Source organism: Ammodytes marinus, assembly GCF_949987685.1.
Source record: "Ammodytes marinus genome assembly, chromosome: 21".
NCBI lineage: Eukaryota > Metazoa > Chordata > Actinopteri > Uranoscopiformes > Ammodytidae > Ammodytes > Ammodytes marinus.
Genome location: NC_137225.1, coordinates 10983345 through 11008225, shown reverse-complemented (window position 1 = coordinate 11008225; position 24881 = coordinate 10983345). Strand labels below are relative to the sequence as shown.

At 40.5% G+C, this 24881-nt stretch overlaps 1 protein-coding gene across 3 annotated transcripts in view; it reads left to right on the top strand.

Moving 5' to 3' along the window:
- ctnnd2a (catenin (cadherin-associated protein), delta 2a) overlaps positions 1-24881 on the top strand; it is a gene marked incomplete at both ends in the record, with an annotated part of 192969 nt that overhangs the window by 111507 nt on the left and 56581 nt on the right. For all 3 annotated transcript variants that reach the window (XM_080050439.1, XM_080050438.1, XM_080050437.1), the window contains 2 exons: positions 3930-4062; positions 11380-11593. In XM_080050439.1, coding sequence (XP_079906565.1) covers positions 3930-4062; positions 11380-11593 — 347 coding nt within the window. The remainder of the gene's footprint in view (positions 1-3929; positions 4063-11379; positions 11594-24881) is intronic.

Sequence of the window (24881 nt, the reverse complement as noted above, 5' to 3'; positions counted from 1 at the left end):
TGTTAGGCTTATAATAACTATGAAATGCTCACACTTTACTCACCTTGAGGTATTTGCTGAGAGGCATCACCAGAAACCAGACACCAACCAATAGCAGATGACCAGTTCAGCACCTTGCATTTTGCATTTGCAGTTTTCCACTTGAGGGATGGTTGTAATACAAATGACCGCCTGCTGCCCATTTGGCCATTTGTTTTGCGTCTATTAGTATTACTGTAATGTATTGTATGTCCAGGGGACAGGTACAAACATCTACTTCAAAGAAACCATACACAAGGCCAATCCACTCAGCCACCTTTCTGTCAAGTAGGGCTCTTCATGAACATGAGACGCTAAACTTCATAACCCGATGGCCTCATTTCTAGATTTGCCATTATTTATCACATTCTCTAGTACATAACTCATCCTTCAACACTTTGTCTCTGCAGTTTTATCTGGTTGAGTTCAGGGATACAGGGAACATGACAATGAAGGATGGACAGAGGGAAAATGTATTGCTGTCACTCATTCCTCCCTCTCCATCTTTAGCCTTCCCCTACCAGAGTGTGTGTGTGTGTGTGTGTGTGTGTGTGTGTGTGTGTGTGTGTGTGTGTGTGTGTGTGTGTGTGTGTGTGTGTGTGTGTGTGTGTGTGTGTGTGTGTGTGTGTGTGTGTGTGTGTGTGTGTGTGTGCGCGTGTGCATCCAATCAGTGGTTTATTAGATGAGCTCACTGTGTTTGTGTACAGTACATACATACATCCATGTGTATATTATATACCCGTCGTCATGTTGGGATTTCAGCTGTCTCATGAGACTTGGACATGAAAAGGGGAGATAAAAAGGAGAAGTTTTATGAAAAGAAAGAAATCCTTTGATAATTCTTGCATTTCCATGTGTTGTACTCTTCTATCACATGTTGCCTCCCTCCCATGCGTGTGTGTGTGTGTGTGTGTGTGTGTGTGTGTGTGTGTGTGTGTGTGTGTGTGTGTGTGTGTGTGTGTGTGTGTGTTTGTGCCTGCCTGCATCAAAGCCCAACCATCACACAGCAGTCTTTTTTTATGTCCCAGTTATATCACTCTGTCTCTGCCTCCACCCTCACTCCCCCCACCAAGCCCTTGCCACCTGCCTTTTATTCTCAGTATGTCAGACTGCTCTCCTGCCATACCAAGTGTTTCCATTGAAAGTATTTCGCTGCATCACGCCTCCGCATGCCTCAAGAAATGGCAAAGTAACCCCTTCTTACCAGGAACACTGAGCTCTGTGTTGACAGTGCCACCTAATTTGTTGTCTCAAAAACATGTAGCTCCAGGTTTGGGGAAGAAAAATACTCAACAAATTGGTCTGTGCCAAATGTATTACCATACAATACAATACAATAGTAATAATAATAATAATTACATCAAGTATATGGCACTTAAACAGCAACATATTGTGTCACAGATTCCTTTAAAGCTGTGTGGGTATTTAGTGTGAACCCTGCGGTTTTGTTGGCACGGCTTCTTTGATCAGTTCTCCCTTCTGCTGGCTGTACCCTTTCCTTTCTGCATCCCGCTGTTTCACGTCAGTGGCTTGTTGCCTAGCAGTGCGTCTACCATGGCTTTAGCTCTCATTAGCACCTGTGTTGACATGACTGGCATCTCCTCTGTGGGTTGTTTTCCTCTCTCTCTCTCTTTCTCTCTCTCCCTTCTTCATATTCTCATCTTCTACCAGCTCCCCCTTTGCCCGTTGTATCCACGGTTGCCTTCAAATGCTCTGGTTTTTTCCTTTTACTCTTCTGTGTTTCACTCTGTCTCTCTCCATCTCTCTCCCTACAAGGGTTTTTTAATTAATGGCGAGCCTCGATGCTTATCTTATCAGCAGATCACTCTGCTTTCTATTAACTACACTGACAGAGCTGGGCGGCTGCAGGGGATGGATGACATACACACACTCACACACACACACTCACACACACACACACACACACACACACACACACACACGGTCAAACAAATACATACACATTCACGCACATTAACACATCATCAGATTCATACTTACATACACTGAAATTCAGGACACACATGATAGTGAATCCACACAACAAACACTCACTGACTGACACAAACTCACATAGGGACAAACGGTCACAGAGGCAATTGTGTCCACGTACACACACATCATGACCCTATCTTAATCTTGCCACACACACAAACACACGCACACACATAAACAGACAAACTGCCCTGATAGTATCAGGCTGTGTGATTTAAGGAGTGTTGTTTGAGGGTCTCTCCTCCTAAATCCCTTAAAAGCCTTGGGAATCCCTCCCTCTTCCTCCCTCTATCTATCTCTCCTCTACCTCCTTCCTTCAGCCATGCTTTATGGCTGAATGAACACTTATCATTCGGCAGATAAAGAGCCGTCCACGCCGGAGCTTGCTTTATCTTTGAGAGCCATGTTTACTCCCCGTGAATGCTCCGCTCTTTTCACAGACGTTTCATGGACCGCATTCGCTTGATCCAACAGAAATGAGAGTGCGGTGTTAAGGCTTCATTTTCTGCTGCAAAAATTTCAGAGACACACACACAAACACAATCCTCTACCCCATCAATTTTAACTCTCCAGGCAAGTCAATTGTCCCATATTTACCACATTTTCATGTTTGGGGAGGCTGAGCTAGGAGGCAAAATAAATCAAGGTTTTTTTTACGATAGCTTGATGGGGATTACAGTGAGCGGCTTTCTGGCACAGAACAGAGAGCGTGAAGGCAGAAACAACAAAATCAATCCTCAAACACCACAATCAATCGCAGCCGCAAAAAAAATAAAAAAATCACCGTAGTTTTTTGTTCAGATCTCGTTGAGAGTTGAGAGCATTGTGAGAAAATCAAAGCGAGGAAGTTACAAGATAAATTGTTTACAGAGTGCTTATTGGAGAAAGTATTACAGTAGATTGCCAAAGACACACACTCAGTCGACCACAATCTCTCCCACACTCATAATTTTCTCATTTGAGGGGCCGTAGCAAAACAATTATCAGCAGGGGATATTACAATAAAGGAGACCCATTTCCTGGTTATAGCCAAGGGACAAAACATTTGTTTCACTTTGTCCAGTGTGCTCAGAGTGTAAACTCCTAATGGTACTATAGAACATAACTCACACCACTAACACTGGAGTAGACAGCATGCAGGCAGGCAGTAGTAATGCTGTGCTGTGCAGTTCCATAAACTTTTTACTTTTACTTTTTTTCTGCCGCTTTAGTTCTTGACATTAATCTCTATACGTTTATTTTTACACAGCCCTTTGCACTTCACATAAAACCCCATGCCAGTCAGACTATGCAGCACTGTGACAGGTTTTTGTCCTCAGATCTCCTTGCAGTCTTGTAGGCGACCCTTTTTTCTATGTCTGACATGGTGGTAACCATCTTAAAGAGTTGAAAGACTGTCAAAGAATCACTGGGTTGCATTTAAAGGAAAAGAAAACTTCTCTAGTCTGGAGTTATTTGCTAAATACAGTAAATTTTCAGAAGGCTTTTTTTCCCTTTTTTGATATGAGTTTGAGGGATGCCTCAAACTCATGCTTAACCTACTGGCCTCCTCTTCACAATGCTCTCGTTTCCTGTGCCTGTGATGGGTGGAAAATAACCATGTTTTGGCAAATTGGGCATTGTTGTGCTTTCCATTGTTTCCGTCCCAGTGATGTGCTTAACTTGTAAACCTGTTTCCCATAGTTAAAGAACTCTTTTGTTAAAAGAAAATTACAAAATATCTCCCTCATTCATACTCTTCAGTTGTGTCTGTCATTCATTGTGTGTATACTATAAAGCCCTGCTGTAAGTGAATGTGTGAATATGTGTAGTCTGTGATTTTTATTGGACTACTGTTAGGTAATCTCCTGTGTTTTGGCGAGATCCTTTGTTAAAGTGCAGAAAGAATCAAAGTGTATCCGTCTGTCTCTCTGCAGAGAGTTTGGGTGGAGAGATCCGGAGCTGCCAGAGGTAATCCAGATGTTACAGCACCAGTTCCCATCGGTGCAGTCCAATGCTGCAGCCTACCTACAGCATCTCTGCTTCGGAGATAACAAGATCAAAGGCGAGGTTAGTATCTAGTATATATATGTGTGTGTGTGTGTGTGTGTGTGTGTGTGTGTGTGTGTGTGTGTGTGTGTGTGTGTGTGTGTGTGTTTTCAGTGTTGTGTCACTATTTGATTATCATCAGTGCTGTAGGGAAGGGCATGATTGTAATGTGGATGATAAAAGCCATAATGAGGTGTTAGAAGGAACCAACTGAGTACCTTCTTATGGGTTGCAGTAAAAAACAGTTCCAGTTTTTTTGCATTTTCCTGCGTTCGCTTGCCACGATCGTTTTCCCTAAGCTGTGCCTTCCGTTGAGTTTTGTCTAAAGTGGCCTTCAAGTTAAATAAGTCCCAAAGTCACTAGTTTTCTCTGAAAAGCAATTATGGAGGGAAGCTCCTTTGGAACTCTCTAATAAACCCTTAAATATGTCTAGTGATGTTCTAACATAACGTCAGTGACTCATGCAGATGCACTTACACCCAAGCCATAGATAAAGGGTCTTTTTTCCCTCTTTCCTCAAATGCCAGTCAACACTCATACACACACTCCCCCTCCCCACCCTATATTAGTCTCAGAATCAATTTAGCAGTACATGCGGGCGAGATATTGACAATTGCTTTCTTCATGAAATTAATTAATCCATTATTGCTACTGTAACCTCATTGAAAAGTACTACCACATTGCTAAAATACTCATTCACACACAATTACAAAGTGATATAAACCGGCTGAGGAAAAGGCAGAAAAGTTCATTTTTAACCATCCGCAAACGCAGGCAATTAAACATGTAAACACAAAGACACAGCTAATTTTTTTATTCAAACTGACCCACTTACCCACTCACACAAATACACACACAAAAAACAGAGAGAAAAATGCAATCACACTTACACACAAACACATCACACGCCATTCCATTCCCACTCCATCATCCACGCTGTTCTGAAAGAACCCTAAAGTGTTCATGCCTTTTGTAATGGCTGTAATTATTGCCTGAGTGGAGGTGTCCAGCAATTGGAGAAAATAGCAACTGTGTATTGACAGTGGATACTTTTCCCTGCCATCATCAGTCTGTTTGATTGTCCTGCTCATGGCCCAAGGCGCTGCTTAAACACTATTAAGCACACAAAATAAATCTGGAAGGGACTTCAACCAGCCACAATTGACGCTCCACATCACAACAAATAAAAGCAGGTTCATACAGTATTTCTGCATGCATAAACAGCCACATGTGCCAACATTTAGCATGCAATGCAATGATACACACAGAAAAGTGCCATAAACCGTATTTCTTTATTGGTTCTCAATGAAAAATAAACTTAGGGGGGCGCCCTTTGCTCAGTTGGTAGGGTGTCCCCCCATGGGCCTCGGTCAGCAGCGGACCCGGGTTCGATTCCAGCCCGCGGTCGTTCTCTGCATGTCACTCCCCTCTCTGCCCCATTTCAACTCTGTCTCTACACTATCAATAAAGCATAAAAATGCCAGAAAAAAATACCTTTAAAAAAAAAGAAAAAAAAAATTGGTGATCACTTATCAAGATAAAGAAAATAAGTCTGGTTACATATCCTAGGTTGTTTTAGAGGGAAAACAATTATTTTTGAATAAATAATTCACACGTCATGACCCTCCCTGATGTCTTTTTATCAGATTTTATGACAGTATTCATTAAAGTTCAGTCCTCAGAAATATATTTTTTTTAAAGTTTCAAAAGAAACCAATTTCATGGCCATCCATTGATGTCTCAACAACATCCTTTCTAAATGAAATAAAAATGGCCCTATTGTTCAGTTAACTTCTTAGGTATTTTGGTTCATTTTCATGGTTGTGATGGAGCTTCTTTTTCCTTCAAACAAGTTTCAAAGTTGAAGAAAAAATGTCTGCATGACTGTCGTTCATACAGAGGCTACACAGAAGCTACAAAAGATATTCAGGAAGTTAGAAGTGCAACTTTAATCACATACAAAGTGTGAGACTAAGCAATAAATACTATTTAATATTTTATGTTTATGTATATATTAATTTTTTGAAAAGCATTCAGTAGAACAAGACCAATAAGGGTTGTGTGACCTACCCTTTGGCTGGTATTTTTAAAGAAATGAGGGACTCCACTTGATGGAGTTCTGTGATAATTCAGTCATAAATCTCTCTTCTCCAAATCCAGCTATACTTCTCAGTCCTGACCCTTGATGTTTTGAAAAATCAATGTAATGTAGACTAGGATCAGGGATCCAGTTGTGCTGTGTATGTTTTTTTGTGCCTGTAAATCTGCCTGTTTATAATCTGCAAGCTTTTAAAAAATAACTTTCGACCGCAATAGCTGAATATATGCATGTCAATGGCAAACAAGTGACAGCAGTATTACCCTGGGATTCATAATAGAGTAGATGCAATAGAAGATTATGTAATGAAGTGACAGTTAGTTCATTTTTAGTTCATTTTTTCCTTTTGACCAAACTTGGCAGACCATGCAGATTTTCTTTAAAAACAACAAGGACTTACCAAGGAAAATATGTGTGCCCGGGAAAGTTTTTTTTCTTTTAAGTGGTCATCTGTTTTATCCAGCAACTCCCATTGCTCCCTCTTGTTTTAGTTTTACAGCTGCGTCTTCAATTGTTCAGAAAATATATTGGCTTGTGTAGGTATACACTGAACACAAAGGCAAAAACACAGCTTTTGATGGTTATTCATATATAGTTTTATTCCTCATGGGGACAGTTGCAGCTCAGTAGGTACAAAAAGCATGGCAGGTCATTTAATTCATTACTTGACAATGTGAAATAAGTTGATGCTAATGAAACTTTCCCTATATTTTTTTTCAGGATATTACTCACTCACGACTAGATTTTCCTTTCTTCAAGTTGGATATCTCTCCACACAATAAGATGTGATTTCATATTATTGCAGAGCTGCTCGGGGACTTACTTGAACTTGAGCTCTCTTATCTTTTCATAAAATGAACTGAAAATCACAGCTTTAAGTGGCTTTTCACTTTCATTAAATACAAATCTATATCAAATATTGGACACCTATTTTTTTTTATACTCTAATTAAACAAGATTAAGATTATTGAATGTTATTGGCTCTGGAATTGCAATAAAGGAAAGATTGTCAATCAAAGCATTAACATAGCATCTATGTGACATTGGTCATTTAATATAAAATGCATCGTGACTTCGACAGTTAATTGTTATGAGCGATGATCTAAAGACTGTTTGCTTATTTTCAGTCAGTCAGACAGACACAGATGGTAAGGGACACACTGAGCAGCTAAATACAGTCACAACATGGCTGCTATTGGTCGCTAAAGAGATACTCAGCAGGGCCAATGAGAGGAGGGGGGACAAGAGCAGAGAAAGATGAGAGAGGGACAAAGGGATATAGAGCAAAAGGGTATGAAGGACTATATTGTATCCGGTAATATTGTGGATTTGTGAAGTATGTTATGTTAGTACAGTATCTCGACGGCAAACAATGTGACTGTGGTTTACCTGTTTCATCACAGACACACACATCTTTAGAACTGAGATGCACTGCTTTTTTTATACAGCAGACGTGGTTGATTTTAGAGCATAGAGCACATTGTCACTGTTTAACAGATTGTTGTTAGAATCAACCAATGAGGTAAGCTTTTACATTTTTAGACCATGAACTGTGCAAATTGCAAGCCGTGATTATCTGTTCAACAGACAGCAGCATGAAATTTGACAAAGACAAAGCAATTGATTCATAGCAAACACTAGCAACTGTATGTATAATGTTCCACTCTTAATCACTTTGAAATGTTCTGTGTGAAAAGCAATGGCTTGCAATTTGAGTGTTTCACCACTGACTACTAAAATACTACTAAAAACCATATGTCCCTTTTTTATTTGACATAATTGACATAAACAGGCATATTTCAGGGAGAAAAAAAAGAATCTTGTATTAAGGATGTTGTTTTTTTGTCACGTAGGCACAACTGTTGTTAATCCCTTGCCTCAGGGCTTTTATCCCCTCCAGGTAACCTTTAGAGGACATACCTAGCTTCCTCTCTTTGGCTCAGTGGACTAGAGCACTGACAGTCTGCAGATGATTCTTGAATTACTAATCCATCACTTTCCTCCGCAAAGTGTCCTGCCACTCTGCTGTCAAAAATATAGAATCCCTTCTGAATGGGTCTGCATATGTTTCACTGGTTTTTATATTAGTCTTAACAATTTATACGCTCACTCATTCGGATTATTACGCCATTTCCATATTCCCTGCTGTGTGGGAAGTGTGTGGTTTGTTTTTTTCTCCGTTATTTTAAATGCAAAGCAACAGAGTAGAGCCTCTAGTGCGTTGGAAAAGGTAGTTGTTAATCTTGCTGTTATTTCTGCTGCAGAGGAGCTATGTTCTTGCCTCAGAACAATATTAGTCAGTCATAGGTTGATGCTATTTTTGGCCCAGTTTAAAACGTTCCAGAGGGGAATGTTAGCCTAGGACCAAGAACTCAATTAGCCCAAGGTTGAAAGGCTCCAAAATGCAGTTAGCCCCAGGCTAAGAGCCAGGTAAAAACAAAAGTCCTTGCATGTGTGTATACCTGACTGAGAGGGAAGTGTACGTGCCTGAACGATTTAAAAGGTATGACAAATCTTCACTCTGTCTCGTCACTCACATGCAAGCAGTAAACTGACTGTAGTGTGTGCGGCTGATTAGTGTTATGGTTCCATATGTGATAACTCACTTCATGTGTCACCCATGTATCCCACTGCATGCTTACAACAGCAGCACCTCTGGTTCCCACAACCCCAGCTGTCTGCACTGCTAACTGTTACCACGGCAATGCTGTCGCTATGGGTAACCTATATCAGACAGCCGGAGACAAAGACGAATCAATCTGTGCTTCTAATCTTCTTTACATGCAAAAGAGGTATAGAGGTATTGGCAAGGCGTGTAGGTTGCTCAGAGGCCAATACAAAGTAATAGCACTATGGCTTTTATGGAATAACAGATAAACTGTGACAAAAGCATAAAGAGGAGAGAAGATGGGAGAGGAGGAGCGATCAGTGTGGGAGCTAGGCTGGGCAGCAGAGTGAGGACTGGAGGGCATAGGAGGGACAGCAAATCAGGCTGAGAAAATGGTGTGGCCAATGGAGCAAGGTTAGTCTGCCATCCATTGCATCCCTTAATCCATTTTAATTGAATAGATAAGCAAAGTCATTTTGCTCGATAAACTAACACTGCTGTGTCATCACACACCACCATCCTTCCCCTGTCCTGCTTCTATTTCTCCTTTAACCCTCATTTTTCACTGTGTTTTCACTATGAAGAAATCAAACTTAAATGACAGTTGTGGACTCTCTGATGCGCTTTGTTTCCTGCCTGATGTGTGAGGTTTCCACAACAGATACAAAACAATGACTGCAACACATACGGCTGTGCTGTCTATTTATTGCACTTCACTATTCCTGTCAACTTGGTCCATATGGCTATGGTCCACCCATCTGGTGTTTGACGATTAGACATTAAGAATTAGTGCTGGTACTTAATGTCCCAGGTCTTGGGGAGAATGTGCTGAAAAGTTTAAGAGGAGTTTCAAGAAGCCTGATTACGCAGTCAACTGTGACAAACTTTTTAGGGTGTTATCTGGCTGAGTAACTCTGCCTGTTGCAGTACTCCAGAGACAAAATAAAAGTAGAAGCGTGAATGACATGCTTTTTCTCTCGCTCTTGCTTCCTCACACACACACACACACACACACACACACACACACACACACACACACACTAGTTGCTTTTATCAATGTTCCAACTGGTCTCCTGGTGATCACAGAAGCATTTTGCCGGTGATTAGTACTGAACCCCTGTTGATTGGACTAAACACGGGTTGCTTTAAGCTCTTTGGCCCCCTAAGGCCAATGAAAATCCCTGCAGTGGAGAAGTGATGTGGGAGGGTTTAAAAGGCACCCGCATGGGGAGAGGGCAATGTGTTGCACTGCAGGGGGAAGGTATTATGTGGAACACTATAGGGGGATGTCATAATGTGTAACACCCTTATCGCAACTCCTACTGGGCTTACTGTGCTTTGTCTTCTCACAGCTTCAGGGTGTAATCATAAATCTACGCTGATTGGCTTGTTTCCTTCTCTCTGTCTGTGTATCTTTGTTTGTGTCTTTATGTGCCGTATTTGTATAGCAAATACGGCAATACACGTACAATACAAGGAGGGGATGTTGTTACATACATACAGAGCAGTTTGAAGTTAAGAGCATAATCTCCACTGAAATACATTACTTATAATTATTCTGTCTGCTTTTTGGTGGCCGGCATATTTCATTCATTTTCCTTTATTTATTCTCGAAAGATCAATTGAGGGTTACCCTCTTTTACAATGACGTCGAGACAGATACACAATATACAATGAGAATACACAACAAGCTTACAAAGAGACAACAACAATTAAAACATTCGGATCAATTAAATAAAACAGAACAATAGCCTAATTAAAACAGTTACAAGTGGAGTGGGGCTGATTCAAAATAATAACTTTAAATTGGTTAACAGTTATGAGTGTATTTATTTTAATTTGATGTTGTAGGCTGTTCCAGGAGTCAGGGGCACTGTGGCTAAAAGCAGTTTTACCAAGGTCAGACCGGGCGTATGGAACATATAACATGAGCATTTCAGTTGAGCGGGTTTGATAAAGCCCATCTGAAATATGCAGCATTGTTGTCAAATAGAGTGGCAGCTTTCCTGCAAATGTAAAACAAATGTAAAACAAATGTAAGAGTATAAGACTTATATAGGAGGGTATGTTGACGTTTGCATAAAACATGAAAACATTTTGTATAGCCTGGCATGTCTAAAGCCCAGTTCAGACCAAAGATTTGCAACACAACGAGACTGCTCGCAATGAGCTGGCCTGGATGTTCTAAAACTAGACCCGGAGATTTGACATGTTAAATGTTTGGCGACTGCTTGCAACTGCTTGCAACGCGCTGCAACGGGCAGTTCACACTGCTGCGGCTTCTCCCCCCCTGCGATGTTCTAAAACCGTCTCGTTGCAAGTTTTTTGCGAGGCGAATCATTGGTCTGAACTGGGCTTAAGGGTGAGAACTTTTTCCACAGCCTTCTTGATTTTCTCTTTGGAGTCATCCCAAGGACAAATAAACCAGGACAAATAAACCATCTGTTGACCACCAACCTTTTTGTTGTTGCCAGATGTTCATTTCTATTTCAGAATAGTAGAATAAGAGAGCCTTTGACTGTAATGGTGTGTATCTATGTGAGCCTATGATTCATTTCTTTGTATTGTTGTTATATATTATTTATTCACAGTAGTTCAGTGATGCATGCGGTGTGTGTTTTTCTATCCTCAGATCCGCAGACAGGGAGGCATCCAGCTGCTTGTTGACCTTCTAGACCACAGGATGAGTGAGGTTCACCGTAGCGCCTGCGGAGCCCTGAGGAACCTGGTTTACGGCAAGGCCAACGATGAGAACAAAGTGGCCCTAAAGAACTGCGGGGGGATTCCTGCCTTGGTCCGTCTACTCAGGAAGACTGGAGATGTGGAAATCAGAGAGCTGGTCACAGGTACAGTATTACCATGAAAAACTCCCACCTCACCTCACTAGCGTATTATACATTATCTTGGTGTAGCGGCAGTCATTTCACAGCATCACTCTGCTTCTATGGACCCAGGAGAGGTTATAATTGTGTTAGTGTGTGTGTGTGTGTGTGTGTGTGTGTGTGTGTGTGTGTGTGTGTTTGTGTGGCTACAATATGACATGTGGAGCTGCAAGGATGAGTGGTGCTAATCGTGCCTTATGCTTCTTACCTAGTGTCTATTATGTGCCTGTTCATTTTGTTTGACGCTTCTGATAAAGATCTACACATTCAGTGGAATTAAAAACATATAATAATCTGATATCCAGTTATGCGTCACACATACTTTTACATACATATTAGCCAGACTGTATTCTACTGTATTCTGTATTTGGCCAGTAGTTGTGTAATGGATTTTACTTCATGGAGAATTTATAAATTTCCCTTTTGTTTACAATTCAAGGGACTACAGATGCAAATTAGCTTAAAGCTATAATCTGGTATAGTGCATCAAATGGCAACATTTATGTTCTAACTGTACATTGTCCCTTTTAAATAAAGATTTAAAAAAAAAAAAAAATTCATTCTACAAAAGAAAACAAGCTCTGTTCATCTTAAGCACTCTCAGATTCCAACAATATTTGATATTCAGTCTGGGTTGTCCAAATAGGACTCTAAGGCCTGACTTCTCTGAAGAATGCACAGGGAGCAGCGATTCTGTGTTTGGTTCATAAGTCCTAGATGGTTAACTTGTATCGCCTTATAACTGCGTCCCTGTGTTGTCTGCTTTGGTTCACGAATACGATTACAGAACTATGTCCCTACCAGCAAGTGTGGTGTTTCACAATAGCAGGTCATCTTGAGCCCTGAGGGCAAGAGCTGTGAAAGTTAGCCAGTGCACTGCAGACACACACATAAGCAGTGCATACACCCACACGCTTAAAAACACATACACTCATGTAAATGTTGTCAGAGGCACAGCGCATTTTTTGGAGATAAACACAAATATTCCTGTGTGCAAAAGATGTACGGATAATATTTGTACACCCACCTAAGCACACAGACATTACATGAGCTGAAATAATTTGATCTCAATTTCTCCTAAAATAGTTTGCAATATGCCTCCCACAAGAATTTAGTATTCTGCTAGAGAGGCCCTTTAGTGGTCCACCGAACAATAACACAAGCATTGCAACCTCCTCTGCAGATCTTCACTCTCACACACGTACACCACCGCAAGCATACTGTATTCCTAATGTGCAGCCACCGTTATTTTCCAGCATGACATTGGTTCTAAAGCCTCAGGACGGTTAATAATGATGAGCCTCAGTGTGTGTGTTTGTATGCGTGTGTGCATGTGTTGACATACTGTACGTGTCACAGTATTCTGTCTATACAAATTTCAAATCTGGCATCTTAATGATATTCAGAACATAATGTTATCCAGTTTCTCATTTATGTCAAAGACATGTACAAGTGGTAGGCAGGCTGAAATAAGAGCCAAAGAAGCAAAGCATAGAAGATGTTCCGATGAGCAGTTCTCCTATGCATGTTAAGCGTTTGTGCAACAGCTCTCATGACAGAACACAACAGAGCCTATCCTTGTCTCTCTTCTTCTCTCTTTCACCCATGTTCTTTCTTTTTTCCAAAGTACTATTTATTAAATTTCACAATTTACAACACAAATATTTACCAACTGAACATAATCCCCACCCTACAACAAGTCCCTACCCGTTGCTTTTACTCAATGGTTATATACAGCATATCCAATTTATAAAGTGGTGTACAACTTGGTATTCCCCTCCACCCATTTTCCTGTGTCATTCCCCTCTCCGCTTCACACCTTTCTCCTTTATCTATAAGCGTGCTGTGGCTCTCCTTGTGGTTAAGTGTCTTTCATCACATTGAGCTGGCCCTCGTGTATATCTGCACTTGTATCACCATTGTTTCTCTCTCTTAGCTCAGACAAAAGCCCTCTTGTTGGACCTGGTTATAGTCGTAGATAAGAGGGACATGTTCACTCTCATTCACACATTTACTTAAACAGACGCACACACAAAAACCCACACATAACACATGTGCACACCGAATACTAAGATAAGGTCAGCGGGGCCCCCTCATGTTCAATTTAACCTCTGACCGCATTGTTCCTCAGCAGAACCAAACTCATCTAGCACACTAACACACAGACACACACACACACACATGCACACTGAAACATCCATCACTAGACTCATCCCCATAGGTCACTGGCTTTCAGAGGAGAAGGGGACCCGATGGATAACAACAATGACAGCCAGCAAACCAGCCAGGAGTTTGGCCTCTGTTTTTACGGACCATGGCGAATAACAGCCCACTATAGAATGGAAGGAAGCAAACTATTATTTTCCTCAGTCAAGCTGTTGATGTTAAGGATGGTGAATTACAACTGGTAGTAAGCGAGTGAGAAAGAGAGGGAAGCATAAACAAATCTGAGAAAAAGTGATTGATAGTAAGGTTTACAAAGACAGAATGGAGGATTGAGCAAACAGAGGGAGAATAGAAGCACATACTGTAGTTAGGGGAAGCAATAGCGGAGGGGGGAGGGATGCTAAGCTTACTAAAATCCAACATTGGATATTATTTTAACAACTCATTTCCGGTACCCTCTGAAAAAAACTGTACCAACCCCAGTTCACAGAAAGAGTATTTAGTGTGTAGACGGTAAGCTATACGTGTCAGTGATGATGACAGTCACCAGACTTGGCCTATAGGGACATTCTGGTACTTTAAAGAACATCACTACAGTACTGGAGAGACTAAGAGATTAAACGGTGTGTGTGTGTGTGTGTGTGTGTGTGTGTGTGTGTGTGTGTGTGTGTGTGTGTGTGTGTGTGTGTGTGTGTGTGTGTGTGTGTGTGTGTGTGTGTGTGTGTGTGGGGTCTGTAAGCTGATTAACAGATGAATTAAGTGCACCGCAAGTCATACTTGTAGGTCTTACTGCATCATATTTTGAGCTTTGACTTTTTATAAATAGTCACCTCACACAAACATGCTCACACTGTGAAATTCTATCTTCCCCTCTTCCTTTTCCCTGACTCGTCCTGTCTTTGCCCTTCTCTGTCTGGCTCCCATTGCTGCTGGCTGAGTGAATCAGTGCCATGCATGACTCTACCCTGTTGTCTGTTCACTTAGCATTTAACTCCACATGTTTATATGGCTTTTAATGCCAGTACAAGTCTATCTTCATTTGCCACGTAGAGTGCCCTGCTGGAGCTATACTTTTCCACTAAAAGCTCTTCAGTAATTACACAGCAACTCAATAAGAAAAGTGTTTTAAATTATTGTCTTACAAACAGACACAATGAGTGCATTGTGTTTAAATTGTATATCTTCTGCTGCATTGGATATTGACTAATTTTTGATTAAATGTTTCCATTTTGCTAAGAACTTTTTGCAATGTTTGATTTCCATTGAATTTGCATTGACCTAGTCTGAAAAACAAACTTTTAAAAATGTCTTCAGAAAGTAACTACACACATTTACTACAATGCAATATACAAGATAGGGGGATCTTCAATAATTGGTATGAGTTGGTTTTGCCACAACAGTTTACAATAACTATAAACATTTTAAAATACAGAGCTTGTTAAATAAAAGCAAAACAACTATTTGGCAAACATTTGAAAGATTTTAGGTGAAGAGTTTAGTACTGGGTGGAAAACTGAAAGGCAACAACATAAATAAAATAAGCATTCTCCCCTCCTCTGACATCTATTCTGTAAGTGTCGTTGGGCGGAAATGCTTGGATTGTAGTTTTGATGGGCAGCTACGAGATGAGCCTGAGTGAATGTGCAGAAATACAATACCAGTGTAAATAGATAATTAACAACCACTATAGAATAAGAAAAAAAAAACTTCTCCTCTGCACTGATAAGTAGTACCATGGCATGGTATCTTTCCTCTGCCAAAGTACCTTCCTCTCAAAGCTTGACCTTCGCTATTAATTGGTGGCTAAATGAATTCAAAGCAATCAAATGGCAGTTTGTGACCACCAGAGCACCATCGGGGGCAGCGGTGCATAGTCAAATTACATCAATAGACACAATCCTCAACTGCTGGACCCAAAGAAATGTGCTTGTGCCAGAGTCATAACAAATCAGCCTCCTCATTACTGTGTCTATTTTGTCAGCTTCAGCGTCAAAGTACTCCTCTATTCTCTGTGATTAAAGACTCTATTTTACTCTGGGCAAATGAGACCAGACATACGTTTATTTGGTGACCGGAAAAAAAACCTTCCCTCAACAACATCCTGCTGTCAGTTCTAAAGTTTAAATTTAGACAGGCTTTATTGGCTTCCTGGGTCACAGCGTGAGGTGGATAGGATGAAATCAAGGCTTCCGGACCTGTCAGTAAAAGTCTGGTCGATGCTGATGCTCTGGGTGTCAATAGGAGATGCTATCCTTACTGATGTGCTCACCTTGAGGCAGTGGACCATGGCATAACCCTGCTGCTGCTGCTGCTGCTGCTGCCCGCTCTGAAATGGTTTGTTGAGCTGAAATGAAATGCTGGGAGAAGTAATGTGTTTATAATGTTGGGCTTTTATGCAAATCTCTTCAATATAGTATTAGTTGATTTATGTTTGAAAACTACAGGCTAATGTCTTAGAGTGCTGATTGGTATCCTATGCATTGATTATATTTAGAGACTTAAACATCACAAAGAGACAATAACAACACCACTTCTTGTTCTGCAAGCTGATGTGATGGAGTTGGCAACAAACCAAAATATACTATTGCTACCATCCTTAGCTGGCACCTTGGTTTTGTGACTTCAAGGCATGAATCACAACTCCGTTTACAAATGTCCTTACTATTGTGACAGTACAGGCCAAAGCCACTTACATTGAAGTTAAAGCCCTTCACCTTTTCATGAAAATGCTTGAGGACTGAGCTGCATCAAAGTCATTTGAGAAAACAGAATGGCTAAACCAGCATGATTTTTTTTTGCTGCTGCTGTTACTATACAATTGTTAGAGCCTAGAAATGTGTCTCTTGCATGGGACTGAACCCCCCCAGTACAGGCAGAGCAATTCACCCACCCAATACAGGACCTTACCTAGTGCAGACAAAACCTACTGCAGCATCAGGAGCTGTAGGACCCTGCCGTCCTGTCAGTAGTTCTTAACCTGCTGACACCTGTAATGTTATCCAAAATCAATATTTCTTTTTTTTGATCCCTGTGTTGGCTTTACTCATCACAGGGTTCTGACACAGCGGCTAACGAATTCACACTGAGTTGCACAGATGAAGTCTGTTTAATAAAACATTGCCACTTGAGGCCTAACTGGCCTCACTCTCCCCTTACAAGTCATACTCTCATTTATTTATGAATTCCTGCAATCATCTCTCCCCATGCACTTCCCCAAACCACCCAGCTCCTAGGAAACTGTCCGTCAAGCGTCAGAGGGGAACTAGTCAGAGGGGAGGAGAGAAAGAGATAAAGACAATGGAGGAGAACGGAACAAACACACGTACACACACATAGGCTCCAGCATGATGTCATTGTCTGTTGGTCACCTGATGTTATACTCATGAGGATACTTGGCTTAGTGAAGCATGACAGATCCATGTTTCTAGAGCAGGCAGGTGTGTGTGTGTGTGTGTGTGTGTGTGTGTGTGTGTGTGTGTGTGTGTGTGTGTGTGTGTGTGTGTGTGTGTGTGTGTGTGTGTGTGGCAGCCATGATTTGGCTAATGTTAGACAGTGGAATATACAGTGTCCTTGCCCCAGAAAACACTGCCCAAGTCTATTCCTTAATGTTTCTCCCTTACTCTGCTCTATCGTTGTCTTATCGTCTTGCGAAAAAAAATGACATAACCCCACCCACTCACATCCTTAGTGTGTATTGTGTGGACACATGTGTTTGTATTTATTTGTGTGAATGTTTATTGGCTTTAGGAGCCAAAGAATGGGCAGCAGAAGAGTTCCTTTTTTCGCAAGCCAGCAGACCTGGGGCCTAATTTATAACGGTGTGCGTAGAAACCATCCTAAAACATTGCGTCCGCACAAAGCCAAAAATGTGCTGCGCAAAAAATTATTCAGATTTATAAAACTGTGCGGCGCACAGTTGCACGCAATCTTCCCTTTATAAATACCCACCTGCGGTGAATTGTGCGCAGACGATCTCCTCCCCGTGTCCTCCCACTTCACCTCCCAGTTTCATCCCACAATTTACCATACTTGGTCAATGCTTGACAGCTCCTGAATATGGTGACGCTTTTAATAAGCACGGCATTTTGACTGACATGAGGAGAAAAGGGAGGCAACCGGCCGCAAAGAAAGCGACTGGGAAGGAAGAAAGCCTGTGATGTGCATGTGCTGCAGTTTCTGGCACACAAAAACACATACACACGCGCGCGTGCATTTATCACGTATCTTGATTGGCCCAGTCAGTAATCTTTGTAAAGCAGTTTCGCCCAACTTTGTACTGTATGAAATATCACGTATTAGCATACCTAGTAGCCTACTGTATGTAGGCCTATATAAAATGTGTCGTGAGAAGTGAAATCATGCATTGTAGTTTATTCCAGAGCATTGTTTCCCTCACGTGAGGCCCTCACATTTCCAACAACGTAATCTTTTAATTAAAACTTCCAGGGTGAATTGCTATAGGAAAGAGATGCATGTAATGATTTGCTAAATTCATAACATGATTTTATCTAACGAAATATACAGTTTTAAATAAATTTGTTGGCTTTAACTTTGTAAAAAACGTATTTGACACACCGCCTAAAATATAGACTTGCTCTCCCGCTGGCCACTCACGGACACACCTCCCGACGTATATTATTATAGAGTAGCGCTATAAGATTCAATTAAAAGATATAACCAAAACATGTAAAGACCTACTTGATAAATAAATCAACCAACATCATAACTGCATGCAATATACTACAGTGGTCTATATTTGCAACTATAGGTAGGCTCATACATATAATTGATTAGATATATTGGGTGTCGTGTCAAGCATTTCACAGTAATATGTGTTCTGATGACTTAGCTTCATTTCATGGTGTTGCCATTGAGGGTCGCTGATTCCCCGAGTCAGGAAAACCTTGCGTGAGCTCTACGCATGGTCGAAAGTTGGCGTGGGAATACGCACACTTCTCCGCAAAGAATTTCTTTATAAATACCAACGTTTTGCCACCGCACATTTTACCGCCATTTCTGCCTGTATACGCAAGGTTTTTGTGCGCAGCAAGCTTTATAAATGAGGCCCCTGTTCTTGTTCGATCATCAGAGACAAAACTGATTGCAATCACCCTCTGAAGACAGTCACCACCACTTGAGAACAATAGACCGAAGCAGGAAGAAAGAGAGCAACATGGAGAAAGAGAAACAGATGTTTTGTAAGCGCTATGGTTTCTGAGTGAAGTGTTTGGCCCAATGCATTTGTCTCCATCCTTGTTGACGATGCCACTGAAGTGTGTCTGCGTGTTTGTGGACGTTTGAGCTTTCACCTTGGTTTGAGAAGAGCCTGTGAGAGGAGGGGGATTGAAATAGGAAAAAGCCAGACTAGTTGTGTGAAACAAGAGGCTAATTAGTAAAAGTGCAGCCCAATGTCACCAGGCTCCCACACTCATAATCACACATAGAGACTGTGAGTGTGAGCACTTGATTTTTTTCCAAACATCATACAAGGTCATTGCCTTATTATCAGCCTCCTCTTCTTATCCTCTCAAGCTCTCTCTCTCTCTCTCTCATTCCCATATAAACATTTATATCGTCTTTCACTCACTATCTCGTCTTCTTTGGCCCTAAAACTTTCTACACACATTTGTTTCTCTGTTGATCTGTTTGTCTTCACTTGCTTTCAAAGATGTTTTTTTTGGCATTTTTTCATGCTTTATTTGACAGAGCAGAGAGACAGTGCAGTTTTATACCTGGTTAGATATATAGTTTTTTTTATCTAACATGCGCATTCAAGATGATCTATTATGTCATTTTTTTCAATGGCTTTTGTTTGCCCATCTTGTCTTGCAGCCCCTTCTTTTGTTCCTCCCTCTGTAAAATCTGCTATGCTTCAATGTTATTCTCTCTCTCATTGTTCTCTCCTTGCCTGTCTTTGCATCAGCCTGATTTTCCTCCCATGTCTTTGTCTGTCATTTTCAGAGTGCCATTATGACTGACACTAGCAGCAGTCTCCTCTAGGCAGGCATCAAGACTGTTGACAACTCAAAATTGGCTGTTCGTCAACACTCAGTGCCTCCATAGCAGTTTGTTTACAGTGTTTGGGTGAAATGAGGCTTAACTTATATCAATTATTAGTGGCACAGCATGCCCTGGCCCTTTTTACCATCTCCATCTTCTTAGTGGAATACCTAATTCTGTTGAATTAGTGTATGCATCCGAGAGTCTACACCAAAAGTTCTCTCTTTATTTGCCCGTTCACACAGTCAGGTCAGAGATAAGGGTCTGGGTACTATCGTATAATTCCTTTTTTCATTGATATCAAAATTTACAGAGCAGCCTTAATTAACACTCACATCTAACAAGGCCCGAACAAACAAGGGATTGTACATATTGTATGGGAATTGAACAGGACTTTTAGTTTGTGTGTGGTAACTGTACAAATGAATGACATTTGTAATATGGGAAATGCAACATATGGGGCCTGACATTAAACGTGTGAGAGATGTCAAAATATGTCGCATGTCTCAATCTGTTCCTATCCCCCAAAACAATCACTCAACTCCTTCAGCTCTCTTCCCCTCTCATTAGTTTTCTATTTCTGCATATTTCCTCTCTGTCGCCTTCTGTTTCACATTTTTATCTTAGTGTTAGTCACTATATCTGTTTTTATCTTGCTCTCTCGGTAGAGATGACAGGGCAGGCAGCAGGGAGTAATACATTTATTTAGTTTATATTTTTGTGTGTGTGTGTGTGTGTGTGTGTGTGTGTGTGTGTGTGTGTGTGTGTGTGTGTGTGTGTGTGTGTGTGTGTGTGTGTGTGTGTGTGTGTGTGTGTGTGTGTGTGTGTGTGTGTGTGTGTGTGTGAGAGAGAGATTGTAATTTGATGCTTTGCTTTGGCAATACTGTCTTTTTTTAAACGCTCATGCCAATAAAGCCCATTTTGAATTGAATTGAATTGAATAGAGACAGAGAGAGAGAGAGAGAGAGAGAGAGAGAGAGAGAGAATGAGAGAGAGAGGAAATTGAAACTGAGCAACTCTTTTTTTCCAGCAAAAGTTTGAAAGATGCTGTCTCTTGTAGTTTATAGCCCCACATACCCAAGCTGTCTTCTCTCTGTTAATACGTGTTCTCACTTTCATTGGTTCCCTCTGTATCCTCTTCAAATCAGTCAAAATAAAGACGTGTACCTGCCATGACGTACTCTTTTTTTTACATGCGTGTACAGAACGTGATATATACAGTGCACAGGTGTGTGTGTGTGTGTGTGTGTGTGTGTGTGTGTGTGTGTGTGTGTGTGTGTGTGAAGTAGCGTTCTTTGTTTACTCTGATGAGGTTGTAAACAAAAGCAGAGGGGAAGGAAGAGTGTTCATCCAGCCCTGCAGTACACATACATGCATAAACACGCGCAAGCACGCGCACACACACACACACACACACACACACACACACACACACACACACACACACACACACACACAGTATCTGTGTGTGAATGAATAAAACCTGGGTCCCTGTAAAGTTGAACAGTTTAATACGTTGCTGAAGACTCACTTTTGTTGCATTGGCCTTTAACTTCTAATTTTTTTTCATGTATCTTATATGTTATTTTGCATTGTATCTTGTACAGCACTTTAGTCAAATGATGTTGTTTTTACTTGTGCTAAATCATTTTGACTTTGACTTTGACTTTTGACTTTGTCTGTAACTTTGAAACTGTGCTTCTGCCTCTCTTGGCCAGAACTCTCTTGAAAAGGAGATGTATTTGTAATCTCAACGAGACTTTTCATGGATAAATAAATAAAGGTTAAATCAAAATTATATCAATCAAAGCCATTTTTTTCCCTGAGTGTGTATATTCTAGAACACTCACTTACATCATGCAATACATTGGAATACTACTGTTCTAGAACACACACACACACACACAGCAAAATGACATCATACACATAAATTAGAATACTAGTGTTCTAATAGAACTTTGTGAAGTCATCATGTTGAGGAGGAGCTTCATTTCATGCCTGGACACTCAACTGACAAGCAGCAGGAAAAAAAAGCTCCTGAAACTCTTCAAGATCTCACCAGAAACGGAAGAGCAACAAACATGTCTCTACTGCGAAGACAGAAAATGAACCCTAACATGATTAGGAGGCCTACACTCACTGAGGTACAGTATTAATCAACCAACTAACTACATTTACTTTTACATGGAAAAAGTGATGAATTTGAGTACACTTTTAGACTTTTTTTTGTGTTTTTTTAAGTATTTATATTGATTTTTAGATAAGTTGTTGCCCAGAAATAGAGTTTACAGAGCCTACAATTGAGATTATTTGTGTTTTTCAAGTATTTTTCCCATTTTAGACTAATCTATACTCCTACTGAACTAAATATAGAAAGGGAATATAGCAGTTTGTATTGCATTTCATTGATTTTACAGCTATAGTTTTGGTTATTGCTCAGAAATTGAGTTTACATACAAGAGCAAATGACCAGTTTTGAAATCCAATGCACTGTTTTAGATTTATTTTCACCTTTTAGTCAAAATGAATGTTGGTTCGAACTTATCAATTGTGGAAAGTACATCTTACGGTTTTCAATTATTATTCCAGCAGCCTCCCAGTCCCAGTCTCACACTGCCGCCTATATATCCATCTGAATTGGAAAATGAGGCAGAAAAAATGAGAAGAACATTTACTCAGGTCAAGACATCCAAGAAGAAAGAATTGAAGATGTCTGAACTGATAGAGGTACAGTATTATTCAAATAACTATATACTAGATAGATAGATAGATAGATAGATAGATAGATAGATAGATAGATAGATAGATCAAGTGTGATAACAACATCTGACAGTTTTCAACTTTACCCCAACAGAAACCCAGACTCATTATACCACCTGTATTTCCCGCTAAAGTGGAAATTGAGGCAAAAGTCACAAAGAAAAAGACTATAAAATCCTCAAGAAGAGTACAGAAAGAGATCAGAGAGATAGCTGAGAATATCTCCCTGCCTTCACCTCAGACTTTACCCCCAATCAACTCAAGAAGGGATGTGACCAACTCCAACATTCTGGTAATTTCTACTTTCACTCAAAGTAAAGTGTGTTAATTAAAAGTAGCTACGAGGAACTTTTAAATATGTTTGAAACAGTCAAATGTATTCCTCTTATGATCACAAATGACATGTAACAGCAAAGGAGGCCATCAGTGAAAAGAATGCTATTTTCATATAGTTTTTCTTCGATCATATCAAGTGTTTTTTTGTATTTTGTATATTGTATATTGACTTTACTTTACTTTACTTTACTTTACTTTACTTTACTTTACTTTACTTTACTTTACTTTACTTTACTTTACTTTACTTTACTTTACTTTACTTTGCTTTACTTTACTTTACAATATTCCACTTTTTTCCCAACAGAATGACAACACAAATGAGATGGACATTGAGGCAGAGATCAGGGAGATCAATGAGTTGATTGGTGAGGATCCCTGTGATATGGAGGAGAAGGATCCCGCTGTATTCCCTCCTTCCCCGGCCCCTCAGAGCCCCATGAGCCCAGAGGAAGTAGAAGAGCTCTTCCGCTACTACATGGAGACTCACTCAACTCCTACACCAGCAACCTGTGTAGCCAAGAAGTCGGAGACCATCTGTGGAGACGATAATTCATTAGTCTCTGAAACAGTTGACAAGAAACCACGCGTGATCTGCGTTATGCCGAAACAAGAAAAGGTTTACGCAACTCTGTCCCTCAATGGCTCTTCCCGTCAACAAGAGGAGGATCATAAAGTAAGTAGTAATAGCAGTCATTTATTTCAGTCCTTGACTTCAACAGTTTTCAGGAATACACGTAGAAATAAATAATTTTCTTCAAGGATTCTAAAATGACATAAAGTGCATAAAAAATTGATCGCAACAACGTGGTAAATACAGAAGTCCCAAGTTCATCTTTTGTCTGTTGGTGGAGGCAGGCTAACGCTACCTATTGAATTACCAGTATTTGAGCTAAGCTAACCAGCGATGATGAGCGACCTTTGTCTGTGTCTTCGTCAAAAAATGAACGCACAGTTAAAGGAATGGTTTCTAACACTTAAACCCCAAACTGCTCCAGGGGCGCTGTACTATGGCTGACCCTGTGTGAGGATCCCCTCTGGAGTGTTGCTCCTTTAGAGAGGATTTGCGAAAAGACAAATTTCAATGCGCCTTGTGTAAATTGACTAATAATAAAGATAACTTAACTTAACTTGAAATAAAATCGTTTACTTCCAGGGTTCAAAAACAGCAGGGGAACTTGCTTTTGAGGAGGAACTGGCTTTATACAATCGAGAGAATGAAATGCTCTCTAAGCCACCAGCAAGAAAAGGAACCAAGAATCTGATCCGTGCAACTGAGTATCCAATCCCAGATTCTTCAACCAAGGCCCGTGTGATCTGCGTGATGCCCAGGGTCGAACACATAAACCAGGCTCCTGTCACACAGACAGACAAGGTAGGTACAGATTTGGTCAGAACTGTTTCCATATGTGTCTCTCCTTGTGTTTCAGAGAGAGGTCCAACCACCAGAGCCAAAGTGGAGCCGTCTGTGTACAGCAGGGTGGTGAGAAATGTTCCCCAACAAGTCGCCCCAACTATGTCCCTCACCGAATTGTCCCTTCAACGGGAGGCAGAGTATAGAGTGAGTATAGAAATAGAATAGTCTTTTATTTTAGTCTGTATGAATTGTTTTTTTTGGTAACACTTTACAATAAGGGTACGTACATTAACTGTTAGTTAATGCTTAATTAAGGCTTGATAAGAAGAAGACAGTTAACTTACGTATCCTTATTGTAAAGTGTTACCATTTTTTTTCGCTCAGGAATACACATGTAAAAACAAATTGTTTACTTCCACAGGCTTCTAAACTTGATTTCGAGGAGGAACTCTCGAAATATAATCAAGAGAGTCGACTCATTTCTACAGCTGAAATCTGTGGAATCCCAGAGGAGGAATTCAACTTGATGATTTGCAAACCTACAAATACATCAACTTTGTCCCCTGAGGATTGTAACGTGAGTATTAAACGGTCATTTATTCCAGTCCTTATTAACAGGAATTGAATATAGAACTT